The 16,746-nt window shown below is 38.9% G+C and overlaps 1 protein-coding gene across 1 annotated transcript in view; it reads left to right on the top strand.

The window, feature by feature from the left end:
- Positions 1–688: 688 nt before the first annotated feature.
- The window catches only part of LOC118790322 (ADP-ribose glycohydrolase MACROD2-like), a 153,693-nt gene continuing 137,635 nt past the window's right edge, over positions 689–16,746 (top strand). The window contains exons 1-2 of the mRNA XM_036547231.1: positions 689–749; positions 2,068–2,189. Coding sequence (XP_036403124.1) covers positions 689–749; positions 2,068–2,189 — 183 coding nt within the window. The remainder of the gene's footprint in view (positions 750–2,067; positions 2,190–16,746) is intronic.

Below are 16,746 nucleotides of genomic sequence, written 5' to 3'. Positions count from 1 at the left end.
TGTATTATTTAATGAAGGCTACATATCTAACCATAGTCATATCAGAGAGGACAAATGTCACCTTTACAGACCTTTGGGAAGCTTTGGAAGGAGGTGCAATTTAACTGTATGGAGTATGTAGCAGGGGCCAGCAAGAAGCATTTAGGTATTTTACTGCTTTCTAAACTAGGATTCATCCAGCAGTTAAAGGAATTTAAAAAAAAATATATATATATATATATATATATATATATATATATATATATATATATATATATGAAATGCATGAACTAAAGCCACAGCTTGTCCTTCCAGTGTAATTGCAGTGTTTGGGGAGTCGAGGTCATTCATTTGCCTGCTGACATACAGTGCGTGTAGCAGTTTTTGTTTGCGGCATGGTGTTTCGCTTCAGACAGAGTGAAAAAAGGCCCTTTGAGAGTGCAGCGTCTGTAAACACACACCTGGCTTCTGGTAAATTGATGACGGCTGCTGCTGGTGTGGGTGTGTTTCGTATGCCGGGCCTACGCACTGGATAAATAAGCCTGTTTATTATCCAGCCTCTGCAACACCCTTAAAGAGGCCAGAAGGAGCCATGTGACACGGGCGCATTATTTCACTGTCAAATCGATGCTTACATTCTCTTATTTTCTTGTCATCGCTCTTATGATTCAATTAAAGAGGGCTGCATTCCTCAGTCTGGCCGACTCAGATGGAGAAGATGGAGATTGACAGTCAGACACATTACTATGCGCCAAGAGGGAGAGCAGAATGTGAGAGAGATGAATTCTTGAACGGGTCAGATAAATGAACCCTGTAATTGATTTCCTATCTGGGCTGCCATTTCATTAACACAATAAATGTATTCATTTTTTGGTAGAGGGGTTATTAAAAGTGTCCCTATGTTCTGATAGAGGAGACATCCTCAAATCTTGTTTTCATTTCACAATGATGTTGCCCTCTGTAAAGCAGGTGACACTCCCTTCATATCCCTCTTCTCCCAGGAAGAGGTGATTATGAGAATATTGAATGGTAATACCAAGGTAATGAGGTCTGGGAACAAATCTCCACACACACATACACGCACACACACACACACACACACACACAGATGCATGCACACACACATTCATACATAGTCCTCTGAAACACTACTTCATTTCTAATTATGTCAGGTTTACCACCAAAATATTTTGAAAATGGCACACTGCTAAATGAAATTTTCAAGCTCGAGAGCTGGTTAACAATATTTATAAACAATCGTCTTGATATGTTTCTGTAGGAGAAAACAGTCCACCATTTGGAAGCTTTCCTTCACTAAGCTGTGTTTTAAAGTACTTTTCACATGTCTGTGATTACTTGCAACTTCGCTTGACATGATTTTTAGTTGGGCATGTCTGTCAGACTTGCACACGATGTGTGCATTCATGAGAGCCTCCCAGGAAAATTATGTTACAAATGCATATAGTGCAGACCAGCCACCCTGTGTACCACTTGCTTTGTTTTTTTCTGTTGATAAAATTAAAGAAAAAAAGCTTTCACTAGGTACGTGTGCCTTTGCATACATTCATGAACTGACCATGATGAGTTTGTTGCTAATGTTGAACCCCCATAGGAGCAATGTCGATGTTTATGGTGGGAGTGCTATTAAATGTATAAAGTATTTTGTCTCAGAATCAACTGATGGTACTCATTAAAATGTACATAGCAAAAAAACAAAAAGGGGAGGGGTAAATGATTAGTAATTTATTATACATTTATAATTTCTGAGTTATCAATGTAATTGCAGTGTAATTGTAGTCTAATTGAATGGTACTATAGTGATGTATTTCTTTGTCTTATGGAGTTATTAATGCGGTACACAAGATTGTAGTTTGTATAATTGCACATAGAATCCAATTTTCATGGTTTTATTGCATCCAGCAACAGCAGTTATCAGCTGTCTAACTCTGATGCACATGAGCTGAAACTTTGGAAAAAATAATGAGACCAATTCAAGAATAGTAAAAAAGAACAAATACTGTAGAGTGAGACAAAACAAAAAGTATCTTTGTTCAGAAATAATTTGATGTTCTTTACTTTCTCAAACAGATGTGATTCACACTGTGGGCCCAGTGGCGAGAGGCCACGTCGGCAAATCCCAGCGAGAATTACTGACAGACTGCTATCAAAACTCCCTGAAGCTGATGAAGGAGCACGGCTTGCGTTCTGTGGTGAGTACAAAACTCCCTAAAAAAAAGGAAAGAATAATTTGATCATGCAGTACCACAATGGGAGGAAATAACAAAGCTGTAGGCCCCTGTTGTGCAGACCAGTGACATTTTTTTCCATTTTCTATGTCATAACGTTGGCACCAACATCAAGACCGGAAATACTCTGTTTCAAAAATCAATCGAGTGTTCAGTGTCTGAAACCAATTTCAAGTGGCTTCCACAGTAAGAGACTAACAGTAATTTTCGTCATCTGCCGTTTTTTTTATGGATGTTTGAAAAATCGTGTTACTAGTGACACGGTCACAGTATGGTTTCTTAGTGAGAAGGTTTGCGTTTCGGTGCTAAAAGTGCCTTTATATGAGCCTTACACAAAAGAGGTGCACAACAGACTGATCGTGTCTTTCATATTGCATTCCCTAATCAAAAGGCCGTTTAATGGTCCATTGTAGAAACATTTTATTATTTTTTGTATACACTAGAAACCTGGGTCTTACATGTTTTTCAATCAGATGTCAGTAAACAACAGGATTGTATACAATGAAGATGTAATCTCTGCCTTTTGATATCTGCAGTATATTCAGATGCATCTCTCTCAGCTCACTTGGCCATGCAGATGAGGCCAAATCCGATTGAAAGCCCTTTTCCTTTTTGTTGGTAATATAACTGAAACATGAACTGATTTATCATGACAACTACTAGATTGCAATGGCTTAAAATTTACATAGTTGTGTCTTGTTGTTTTGCATTTAAATCATTATTCATGTAAATACTTGTTTATTGTTGCAATTTATTGTTGTGTATTTATTTTACAACAGTATTTAGAAAATATTCATTTATTATTACAGTGTGTTAAAATCAAGACAACGCTTTTATCTAACTGTAAAATGTCTGAGCAGAGTGTCACCTGACACTCATATGATACTTTTTCAAATTACAAAGTGACGGAAAGTTCCTCTGAAATGGTTTTTATATGTATGCAATCCAGAAAATTAAAGCTTGTTGTGTAGAGAACTGAGCTGACACATTTGCCTTTGGAGGGACATTCAAGAAAAACTTTTTTTTTTCAACAAGCAAAAAATATTTTACCTCATATAAAAGGGAATATCAAATTCCTCATGTCATATTCAGGGCATTTTCCATTAGACAAAGTAGCTCTCAACAAAATGACATGTGTGGAAAGCTATTACAGATTCCGAGTAATCAGCCTAAAACTGAGGGGAGTCCATAAACCTCAAGCAACATAAAAAATAGGTGAGAGTTCACAGTTAAATTTTGTACCACACATACGTTTTTTTGTTGTTACATTGGCCCTAGTACAACAGATAATAAGGGCAAAGGGAGGAATGGAGTTAAGTGTTGAGGATTGAAATGCAGAGCTGAAAGGCAAAGGTTATTATGCTAAGAAGGTAATGAGCCTGAGTTTGCATGTCCCCTCCCACAGCCACAAACCCTAACCACAACTATCATACATGACATCAGTCTTTACATTGGTTCAAAATGCGTCAGAGATCCACATATACACATACGTTCACTGAACAGCAAAATATTGTATATATAATATGCTGTCTATGTTGTATATAAATTAATATAATGTAGATCACAGAGGTTTTCTTTCATGGTGAGTAATACCTCATTTGTATCCCTTCCTTTTACAAATCCTTGCATTGCATGTGTATGCAACAATACTGAGGTAGTATCAATAAGGCAGAGAGCAGTCTTTAACTTAATGGCACATAATCTGCTTGTCACTTCAGTAGAAAGGACCATAACACGTTACTTTTCTCAGTGTGCTTCCATGCACAGAGTATGCTGAGAACAAAGCACTGGTTTATGCTGAAGAAGTATCCTTACTGTTTATTTATTAAATAAAATCATGTTGGAATGAGCAGGGAAACTGCTGGAAAGAGCAGTAAACCATTTCTGTTTTTCCTTCCTTGTCCAGCACTGCTTAATTTATTTCTCTGTTTCAGACACATTTCAGTGATGTATTTGGTTTCATTCCTCATTTATTTATCCAATAATTCACCTGTTTATAAAAAAGGATTGTGTTTTTACTCGGAGACAGCCAATGCCGGAGAATTTATTTTCACAGCTGCTACAGATCCAGCAATCCCTCTGAGAAAACACTGCCTATCTGTGATTGACTGGACCCCAATGGATGAGCTCAGACGTTAGCTAGAACCAATTCCTCTGTCCTCTTTTTTTTCCATGCAAGCAAGGACACAGAAAGAAAGGCTTTGCCCGTAGAATGAAAGAAAAGCTCTGTTGTGTTTGTTTCCTCAAAAGACGTGGCTGGCACCCACGGTCTTTTCTGTGCGACTTGCGTGATGGTTAGAAGTGCAGGGTTCTGGGACCTTCCCCAGCAGATTAGCGCTAAGCTCATTGGAAAGCAATGGCTTTCCGTTCTGCATAGCTAGGCGCTGGCAGACGAGGAGGACCAGAATACGGCGGGGAGAGCGGCCACAGAGAAGCTGTGTGCCAGCGGCGCACCGAGAGGGGCCTGCTTTAGGGAACTCTAGACGGGCGGCTGTCTAATGGGGATTCCAGGGCATTACAAAGGGATGGAAGTCAAAACAAAATGGAACATAAAATAAACTTGAGTGTAAAAGATTAAAACCAGCAAAGCTTACCGGCTAATCTGCAGACTTTGGAGTCCGAGCCACACTTCGGAGTCAAAGACCCTAGACACGTGTCTCATGCCTAAAAAAAAAAAAGAGCAAGTACACATAATTTATGGCATGTTGGGCATGTGTGTATCCCCTTTGGTCGTGTCTCATGAGTGCTGCAAATGTGTTTGGAAAGAGGGAAACTGTAATGTAAAAGGGTTGTCAAAGGCACTTCAGAGCCGGCCTGGTGTGTCTCATAATACAGATGGTGCAACAATGTCTACTTGTGTAGTACAGTATTTATGCAGTCCTTGTACTTACATAATTACAATGTAATGGCACAGATAGATGGCTGACTTTGGATACAGTATAGTCCGGAAATTGTATATTTTGCTTCATAATTCATTCTACTTGGATTTTGATTTTTTTTTTTTTTTTTTTTGTCCCTACTTTTCTTTCATTATCATTTTGGATCCAGCGTGCATTTTCCCTTATCCTGGCATCACATATAGATCTCTTTCATTTCTGAAGCAAACCAAATGTGGTATTGCATTCCTTTGTTGGCCAGCTATACTGTTGGGGAGCTAGGTCGTTAGCACTGAGGGTTACTCTTGATGGCAGTTGGTACAGTTAGCAGTTAGCTCATTACTTTTGTAAATGTAGGTAGTTAGCTAGGTAGCTCTTTAGAGGTTACAGTCCACTTCAATGCAAAGAAATATGTTGTTCTGAAATAGAGCATGGTTTATTTATTGTTCTATTTATTATTTATTTATAGTATTTATTACTTATTGTTGATGATTTTGTTAAAGGAGTGTGTGAATTTGGGTAAGACATGTTTACTAACCTCCACTTTTGGTGAAGAAAAATCATAGCTAGCAGGTAGCTGACCAGCTACTGCTAACATGCAGGTTTTAAGGAAAATGCTGCTAACTCCAGTGCTGTTTGTACATAATTTTGGAATTGGAATTGATTTTCTTTCATTGCTAGCTATAGCACCAGAGGAGTACGGATATGGAAGATCTTATGGAATGCGATAATCCCATTTTGCAAGCTGTGTTATGCTACAAAAACATGGATATTGCTGAAATGTAAAAAAAAAAAAAAAAATCAAGGCACATTCTCCCAGGTAAATAAATACAGATATATCAAGGTAGCAAGCAAGTTAGCTAAATATATTTTTGAAATGTCCTTTTGCATCGCCTAATGTGCTTGCTAGCTAATTATATAGGTGGCATCATCAATGTTAGCTATGTGGTTACCTAGTGGTTAGCAACACAATATCACATTATTTACTTCTAGTTTATTTAAGGTCCTCTGTTGGCTCAAATAGTACACCTTCGTTGGTGGCACATTTGAAAAACTGGTCGAACACTTGGAGTTCAGAGTCATTGTTCTATTTAACTTGCTCTTGACTATGATTAACAGATGTGGCTACTAGCTGAATATGAGGAGAGATAAATGTTGAGAGGTGTTTTTATGGGTACAGTTTAGGCATGATTTGTGCAGATGTAATGTTATATGTAAAGATGAGATGAAGGAGCAGAATAAGAGGATAAGAAATACATTGAAGCTGGTTCTTTTGGGCATTTATTGTGTGACCTTATGAAGTTGCATTTGAATTCTCTATATTTAAGTGACGTCAGCTTGCACAAAAATAAATGTTTGTAAGAACCCAGACCTCAGGCTCATTATGGTTATTAATGCTGAAAAGGCCATCATGTATTGTGGACCCACCAACTCATAACTTGGAAGATTACATTATCTTCTACCCAATGACATAAACTACTAATACTATTTGTTATATAAGTCATGGGTGTATAGAGTGACATCTAGAGGTTTGACATGTCACTGCAGGTCCATTGGGCTGTCTTAAATAAATGAATATTGTAATTCATACCTTCTGAAGTCCCTTGACATCATGGGAGGTCATGACAATCCACAAAATACTGTGAATGAGGACTTAGCCTGCGTAATGGGAAAAGTGAATAAACCGAAGACAAGATTGCATTAAATCCTGAACAGGACCTGAATGATGGATGGCCTTCGGATGAAAAACGAGGAGAACTCCAAGCCAAGAAACAACTAGTTTAACCTCAGCATGCAGTTCAGAGCACCTGGAAATGGTGGAACTGGTTATCCTGTGCTCTGTCTTTGTCCACTCTTTGCTAAATAGGTATAACTTAACTCTCTCGCAACACACACGCATGCACACGCACACACACACACACCACACACACACACTATAGTGAGATCCAGAGTGCTTCTTGAGGAGGAACTTTGACAGAAGCTGAGGGAGGGAGGGGTGGGTCGTGTGGCCTCTCTCTGTCTGGCCCACTGGGTATGCGGAGTCCGCTGCTCTTCTCCAAGTGAGAGAGTAATCTGTCACGGCAGCAGGACACTGAGTGTAGGACTGACTGATCACACCCCACACAGAGGACAGCAGCATCAGTTACTGAGCTGTGGAGCATCAGGCAGGGGAATTGTGGGAACTGGCCTGGGAGAAATGCATCGCTCTGCATTTCAAGCTTCAGAATATGCCCGACAAGCCCTTAAATATGAAATGCTGGAAGGGTGGCCCAATGAATTTGTAAGACAGGAGACCGGATGCATTTTTCAAATGATAGATCGTTAATTTGTACTTTTTTTCTCTCTTTCATGGCATTGCTATAACAGATGCCTCGGTGGCATGCTGTGTAAGAAAAAAAGCTTGAAGTTAATGGCAATAATAATATTGTGCATCTTGTCAATGGAGGTGAATGTGCTCCAGCTGACTGTTTATATTTTCTCCGGCCAGAGCACATTAAGTGATCACCTTTTGGCGAGTGATGTATGCTGCAAGGGTCTTATAATGGACCATGTGGAAGCAGTTGGACATGTCAGGAAACCCAATACTTGGCAGCCTGTTACTGTGACAGGACAAAGAAACAAATAAGAATATAATGCATCATTTTCAGACTTTTAGAAGAAGCCACTCTAGATGATGCTGATGAGTTAAGGCCTCTCCCTAATGGGAAATAAAGGGTCAAAATTCCAACTGGAAAAACAAAATTTCAGTATTATTCATGTGTTGTAGACATGGACCTAAACCAAAGCTCTGATTTGTATTTGTTTTTTTCTAATAGATGTTTGATGGTCCCTCATTGTTTTGTATTTGTGTGATCCTATTATTTGGGAATCTGTGGCTATCTATATGGTGTTACGATAATCATCACGTTCATCCCCAGAGTGAACATCATCAGCTAAAAAGGACCAGGGAGTGCAGTTCTGGGGGCTGGGGGTGTGGGGGGTGGCATTTGGATGAGGGGGGGCACTTTGATCTCCTGACTACAGTAGTCAAGCTACATACGCAGTGCAAAAGCAAGTTGCATCAATGAGTATTCCACCATCTGGAATCCATCTTATTCCTTACTGTATTACATTTTGAAATGTGTAATAGTGTGTTCTCTGCTGACCTTTTGTGGAGGAATAATGAAAACATAACTGTTATCCTGCCCTATTTCTCCTTTTAGGAAAGGCAGACCACTGAATCTCAATGACAAGGTCCTCTTAGGTATGCACTCAGAGGTGTGTGTGTGATGCTGTGCTCTTCTTTGCCACAAAAGTCTTGATCTATGACCAACAGCTTCAAGGGACTTTGAGTACCTTTTTTTAAAATAACCACAATCAACTGTTTTTTGATGCGTTTATGAAGAAGCTGCCATTAAGAACATATGTTTTTTTGGCATGGGTCAAGTTTCTGGTTGATAACCGTCAGTTAGACACAGGTGGGGCTTCAGGCTCTATTTAGTGGCTGTTCTCTTCATTTCTAGACATCAGTAGAAGTGTTTCGTAGCCATAACACACTGGCGTACTTGGAAATCTGTCAGGGAAACTGCAAATTGCCTGCTGAAAAAAAATGTTGAAAGCAATTGGATAGATGATGAATGGTGTACCACGATAGGATTAAATATCCTTAGATTTTCTCCCTGGGTTGTTTCCAAGTCTGCACTAAAGGTTTATTTTCATTTTCTTCTTTTTTTCCATTTTTGTTTGTCCTAAGCCACGTGCATGTGCTATATGGTAAAAATGGATTTAAATACTTGTAATCCTGTCTGGTGGTTACTTGCGCCCGAGCTTTTGGTGTAAAACTGAACAGATTTTTTATTATATAAGTATTAAGAGTTATGATGGGCACACCAGTGATGTTTCAGGCTTTGATATTAAAGACAGACTAAAGAGGAGGCTGCCAATGGCATTAATATGAAACTACAAAAGACAGTTTGCAGAGGAGCTATGCATGGTTGGTGGGTATTGATAGTTCTACAGAAATCTCCATTTGACAGAAGAAAGGTATAACCATTTACCGTTTAGAGGCCACTCAATAGAACCTTTGATGAATGTAAACATTTAATCAAACAGCTCAGATTATTTGAATATTGGGAATGTTTGGTAGTGTTGTTTCTCAACAGATGTAGCCTCAGAAACATGTTACTATTTTTATTTTAATTTAAAACTGTATTCAGTCTAAATTTTCAGTTTCTTTTTTCAGACATCATTTCCCCTATGTGTATGGTTGGGCCATAGCCAGTAGCATTGCTCAGTTAACATCATCTTAGAAAATACATTGGTGGGTAACCCACCACTTGCCTGACAACTAACAACAGGTAGATAGCAAGTAAGTGACACCTATTGTAATCACTGCTGCTAGCTGGCAATTACCAGATTGTAGCTGGTGAGCTGCAATCAAATGTTAGATTCTGCATTCATCAGCACCAGCTGCAGCAATTCTTATGTCTTTTAGAGAAGCCAGACTTGCATTCTCGAGATTCTTTGGCTAGATAGCTGGCTTCTACAGTACATTGTATGACCATTTTACATCTATGATTAATGTGGTGCACAGTTTAGATGTACTGTTTGTGACTTTAACGTGAAATTGTTGCATTACTTCTGGACTTATTTGTGCTGTTGTCATCATAGCCTGACTTTAGTATGGTGATAAAAGGCAGCCAGATTGTCAGGTATCTTAAAGACAGAGATAAAAACCTGGCAGTCCTAATGCCTATATATCATTGCTCTGCAATTTTGAATGATGACTTGCACCTACTGTAATATCATGTAATTTCCCTTCAACTCATTCCTCAATGGTCATTGGCTAAACATTGTTGTGTGGTGATGTTCTCATGTGTACAGAAAATTACAGTTTATCGTATAGAATACTATTGACCAATCAACAAGCAAGATGGGAACAATCCATTTCACAATAATTTGTACCAGAAGTGTTGAATTGCTCTTTTTATCTCAAATGAACAATAGGTACAAATTGTTAGTTAACAAAATCCTATGTGAGAAAGAGTGGAAATAAGCATTCTAAATTAAACATGAACGTATCCTGACTAACAAAATATCCATTTTTTCTGGAGCTAAATGTAGCTTTCTTACAAGGGACAGAATTTCCATTTGTGAGACATAAGCAGATGTCAGTATGCCCTGAACAAATTAGTCATTGCTGAAAGCAAAAAAACAAGGCAAGATGTCTGTGTGTGTAGGAGGCAGAGAAGTAGGAATAATAATAATGAAAAAGTTATTCCATTGTCTACCTCAGACATTTTGGATGTTCAGACCAGAGGAAGATGTTCCTGTGTTTTCCATTTCAATGTAGACTTACGTCTTCAGAGGATCTGCCCCTCCTTACATTTGCGATACTCTTGGCTCAGTGAGACTGACTTCCACATCATCGTAAGGGCTGCTGGGATAACTTGTCAGGCCAGGAGGAAAGCAGCAGAGGGGAGCTTGCAGGTTATCCTGATTATCTCCAGCCTCATTAGCATGGTTGGAGACAGCGAGAGGACACGTTAGAGCAAAACGGGCTACCCCGTCGCGTTCTGTAAAATGTGCTTCTCCGATCTCTCATTACTCATGCAGCTGACATTCAGTCATGAAAGTTTGAAATCCAATTGCTCAAAAGGTGACCACGTCTGACAACAGGGAGCCTTAATAGATTACCCACATAACCAGAAGTGACTGTGCCCGCTCAAGCGCTCAACAAGCTAATGTCGCGCAGGAGACAGTGTGCCTTTAACATTTACTTTACTTGTTAATGCCGGGGCATGTGGAAGGGTGAAGCACTGTGAAAACGTTAGCTGAGAGGAGAAAAGATACCACCAATGAAGTCCACACCGGTTGTGATCTCTCCTGACAGGTGCCCTTGCTCTGAGAGTGACATCAACTCCAAAAACTTAACCTCTTGCTGGAACAAAGCGGTGCTGTGCCAGGTAGAAAAACGGCACTTCACCAAAAATCAATTGTGAACACCTTATGTGATGCTAGGCACATGGTCACCTCTCAAACCAAGATGCTGAAGGAGACCATGGAAAACCTAAAGACAGAAACAATAAATAATGGAACTTAGATGGGGACACTGAGGTAAACCACTAACCATGTAGTCCCTAATTACATATACAAAATAAAGAAACCATAAACATGTGGGGCCATCTTAGACTAATGTTCGTCACCCAAAATTGGTGATATCATCAGTTTATTGTATTAAGATGTATGTTATTTGCATACTTCAACTGCTGTTTTTGTAGGCCTTACCTCCCCATGCGGTACGTATCCATGTGTATATTTCATTTATATATCTCTTGTCAACAATGATTTTACACTTCTTGTCAAGATTATCCTTAATCTCATCAGAAAGAGTCACATTATGGCTGCACTCTTTTAGTCTTAAAGAGTTTCAAGAAATTACAAACAAGCCCTGTTTGTAACAGGCTGTTTTTGTCAAACCTTTTATTCCCGCCTATTATTCCATTTGAATTGTGTGAGGAATTCCATTAATATGATAATGCAACATTTAACAACTAATAATAATAACAAATGCAAAGTGCAGTTGAAATGTCTGTCAGCATTTTATCCCACTTGCTAAATGCATTGTGCTCCCTCATTATTTATATATTTAAGTGCTACTGTGTACAATTTTATGACATACTGTTTTTATCCTCCATTTTCAAAAGGGTGTTAATTTCCCATGTGACTAATTAATTTACATTTATGTGCTTAACACTTCATGCACAACCTTTTTTCCTAACCATTTTTCTTTTCGCTCATTAATTTGTGTCCGGGAACATAAGTGGCTCCAAATTCATTAATTTAATGGCTTAGAGAAATATAAAGCTTTTACTTTTGTATGCTTGTGTCTCCATTTTAATTACAAAGATTACAAAAATGGGCTGTAAATATTTACGAAATGAAAGTAAGTACGTTTTGTTACTGATCATTACATTAAACAAGCAAGTATGTTTTCCAGAGAGCTGTGAGGGTTTTTTTCCTCCTTCCTTTCTTTCTTCTTTTACCTCTTTCCATAAACTCTTGCAGTATTCTTTATCTCTGATGCGCAGAGGTCTGAACCGGCGAGTAAAGCTCTATCTGTCGTTTACGGACTCGTGAACATGGAGGATTTATAACAAACCATGCATGGGACTTCCAATATACCTGTTTTTTAAATCATGGAAATGTCTTTAAATTCTCATCATATTCAGAGACGGTCACAGTATACCTTTTGAGAGCAGGCTGTGGTTGTCTGTGGGTTTGTGTTACTAAGGAGTTGACAGTTTGGGGAGCATCATTCATCTCTCTTTGCCTACACTCCTCAGTTGTGAACATGTGTTTGTGTAGTCTGTCCCACCAGTGTTTGCTTTAGAAATCTGTCTTTGTGAACAGGAAGGAATGGTGAGCAGATGGAATTATGGTAACCACTCAACCTTGGTGTTCTGGTTCACCTATGCGTTCCAGTCATTTTGTGCTCTACGCTCCAAAAAAGGAATCTGTGTTTTTGAAAATACACAATGTATCGTAAAAATTTTTCCCATGTTTTTTTTTTCTTCCCCATGTATTGGTGGTCTCTGTGGCTTTCAGCACTTGTTTTTTCATTCTAGTCATGGAAGCACTAGTGCAAGGTCTTACACATGCTGTCATCACCCTCAAGTCTCATTAGTTTGTTACCCATTTGAAATTCTTTGATTCTCTGTGGGGTGTCAGTTGAAAAGATTAGGAAAGGATCTCACATTTCATGATAGATACAGTACAGAGCATCTTGAATCGTGTTTTACAATCCAAACAATCACTAACTCAGTCAAATATGTTTGAATTCAAGGTCCTTAGTTGTTTGATTCTGTGACCCAAAAGGTAGTAATATATGTGTTTGGAATGCAGTAAAAACTAAAAATAATTTTTTGTTTTCTCATCTTTTTACATCTCCACATAAGTGAATGTTAATTTTACAACATATACACGTACCAAGAGTGAAAATTCATCTGTCCCCTGAAGAGTTAAAATTAAAGGATGTCCTCCATGATATACTCACTGTTCAGGGGCCTGTTGAAACTTCAGTCACTTTGCATGTGAATTACCGCATTTTAATAGGCCCTTTGTTCCCGGTGACTTCTTGCAACATGGTTCATAACCTTGCTCTTCCACCACACATTAAATCAAGCAGAAATGTGTGTATTTGTATCATATGTCTTACCACACACATATCCTGTACATATACTTTGGTTTTAATTTCTCACTTCCTAACATACCTCCTGTTCTAAAACAGCTCTTCTGCTGTTTTCCATCAGTTGTCTCTGACAGCCCTAAATTTCACCCATTGGGACAAAATGTGTTACAGATAGATTTATTGGTGAGATATTTTTCTCTGCAGGTCAGAAACACTTCAGTGCACATGCTTATCAACGTTACAGGTGTTCGTACTGCAAATTCATTTTAACAGCTTTTTTTTTTTTTTAGGTCGTCAGCGCTGCGTGTGGCTGAGGCGTTCCAGTTTTCTCTATCGTCATGGCAATATCTCTCCTACTGCCAAAATAGAGAACTTGTGCATTACATCACAGACACCTTCCAAGGCCAGTGCCTGCACTCCAGTTCCAGACACCTGCATATACATCTAAAAGGTTAATTAGACAGAGGCTTTAAAAAGGTCATCCCGCCACTTGGTTTTGCCGTAGCTATTTATCTGATCTGAAACATAAGTAACATTTGACCAATTAACTGCAATTAGGTCTGTGGCGATATGCCACCCAGTTCCAATTAATAAAGAGACGAACGCTAATTACCTGCTCTTCTGTTTTTGAAGGAAAATTAACTATAAGAAGGTAAACTGGGATGTTAGTTTCATGTCTCTTGACATTTGGATGAAATATGTTCCAACTTATTTTCGTCGTGTGAAATATTAGAGTATGTAAAACCTGACATTTCGGCACTCTTAAAGCAGTACTGTCACCCTTTCTGGCAGTGCTGAGATAGATTAATGTACAGGGCTGTTGAGCAGAGTGTTGGTATCAGTTCAGATTGTGGCCCACACTTGTACAATTTAAATTGTAGATATTATGCATGCATTCAACTGGATATTTATAAAAAACTGGGTTAAAGTTAAATACCTAGCTTAAGTGTACAACAGAGGGGTTCCCTTTGGGAATCAAACTCACAAGCTTCTGGTATCATTTCAGTTGTCCTATCATCAACAGTTCCCTTATGTAAAGCCCCAGCTAAATGTTATCTAGACCTGATGGAAGGTCTGAACTTATCAAACTTTCCCGACTGTGGATCGGGAACTCGTTTACAGCTGTTTCTTTGATCCCTCAGCATTCTTTCTCCTCCCAATATCTTTTTTTTCTGCAATGAGCTGTTGTGCTATAAAGATAGGCACAGTCCTCTGAATTTTAATTGGCGATGAATTCCTTTGTGATATCTTCCTTAGACATCGCAGACGAATTCCGCAAAGTCAAGCTGGTGTCGCTGTAAATTGTTGATTTATAAAACGATGGGCTGAGTAGTGCAGTGGGAGACGAGGATCCCGCAACGACTGCGTGTTAATTAAGCCTGTCTTGAGAGCAGCATATCCAAGAACAATAACAATGATCTGTCTCTCTGTGGTTTCTCCAAGGGATGGAACTATGGGGGGAGGCTCTGTTTGGAGCATTGCGTGTCGCGGTGCTGAAGCTTTAAGCATTCCCCAATGGTGACAAAGACAGACATCCTCAAGATACATGATAAAAAGGAAAGAATATTCCCAAAGAACACAGTTTTTTAGGTGGCAGCAATTAGTCATGATTAGCTACTTTACATTCAATCAAATTAAAATGATGGTGCAGTTGTGAGTATGATTGAACTGTCTTTAGCATTATGCAGATCTCAACAATATGTAATTGAGCACCAGGGGGTTGAAGGCCCCTGTGCATTACTGGAGAGATGAGGAGGTGTCCAGCAAAAGCGAGGAGATGTCCCCCTTGCAGCCCCTTGGCTTTGCAAATCATGTCTTCCATCAAGACGTCTGAGACAATCACAGAAAGAATGCAATTATTTACTTGCTACTTCCACTCTCAGGAGCTAATGTAATGATTTAAAATGATTTAAAATGCTTCACTTCCCCTGTGCATTCTTTATTGTAACATTTCTCCTTTGATGGGTTTGTCCTTTTATGTTCTAGAACACCTACCTTACTCTAAAGTTATGCTTGTTGCAGCCCCAAATTTCCTGTAAGCACCCTGTGAGGCTAAAAGGCTAAAACAAATAGCCTTGATTACATTAGAGTTGACAATCTATTCACTTACACTATTCACCTGTATTTTCCCTGCCCTTTTTCATATTAGATTATTTTGGCTTTATCACACCTGACAAAACAACAGGACTGCTATCACATGAGACTGAGCACAGCCATTTCTCCCTCAATTTGTGATATCAAATCTCAGATTTATTTTAAGTCTTCACATTTCCCATCCTCTCAACACCTAACCCCCCCCCCCCCCCAACCCCCACAATCTCATAAAGGTGGCCATAGTAATGTCACACTGCTATTTACTGTTAACATTTGCTTTGCATTCTGTTGAACAAACAACATTGTGTGAAATCTATTGCAACAATCTTAACAGGGTTTTGTGACTAGAAATCTCTCATTTGCTGTAGCGAGTTTAACATGCTGTACTGTCATTAGTAGATGCATTCAGTGTCTCCACCAGCCCCTCACAGCTCCTATCTTTCAGAGGCAAATCAAGAGCAGTCAGCTGTATAATAGACAGCACTAGAAAAAGGTAATCATCTGTGCATGCCATTTCGTTGCAGCCTTATTATTATTTTGGCGCTGGGGAGTGTTTGGAGGTGGGGACGTGTGTGCATGCACTCACGGTGATGGTCTAAACAGATTGCTTTCTCGGAGCAGCAGAGTTTGTCAGGATGAGTCCTTGTTTACATCATTACGGTTAATTAACAAACAGAATCTGTTCAGCAGGGAGTGTGGGCTGATGGAGCTGGACAGAGCTGTCACTTGGCTTTTTCATTATCGATGGGAGAATGTTTCCATGGCATCATTGAGTGCCGCTCAGATCTTCCTGTGGACTTGTGGACTGACTTTATTAGTTGCTGCTTGGTAAATTACCAAAATGTACCTTATTTGATAGGGTAACCTGCAAAGTCTCCTTTTTCAGAGGTGGGGTTTTGTGTTTGTTAAAACATTTGGTGATACCATTTGTTTGTTGTTGTTTTTGTTGTATTTTTTTTTTCCTTTTTTGATACATTTCTGTGGTTGTTTTTCATAAGTATGTAATTATGCAGGGAGACATTTTCAATTAGAGTATCCTGCTGATGGTTATTTTAATTATTATTGAATGAGCAGTAATGAAGGCTATGAATTTGGATGATATCCCTAAAGCGTTTCATTTAAGTTATAAATGCATGACCTTCAACACCGCATGAAATCTCTCGGGTGCATGCTTAGTAATAAGCAAAATGACTACATTTACAAAATAAATATTCAAAACAAATAAGAAGAAAAGAAAAAGACAGAAAAAAACATAAGTACATAACTGTGTACACTGTGTACACTGTGAACACCAGATGTTCCTCCAGTATATATGGTTGCAAAAATGCATTGATTGCAAAGATGACGTAAACATTGATTATTTCCACATTAGACCATGGGT

The sequence above is a fragment of the Megalops cyprinoides genome, chromosome 15, assembly GCF_013368585.1.
Source record: "Megalops cyprinoides isolate fMegCyp1 chromosome 15, fMegCyp1.pri, whole genome shotgun sequence".
In the NCBI taxonomy this organism is placed as follows: domain Eukaryota; kingdom Metazoa; phylum Chordata; class Actinopteri; order Elopiformes; family Megalopidae; genus Megalops; species Megalops cyprinoides.
Note: the sequence above shows the minus strand (reverse complement) of the source record. Positions and strands in the feature narration are given on the sequence as shown.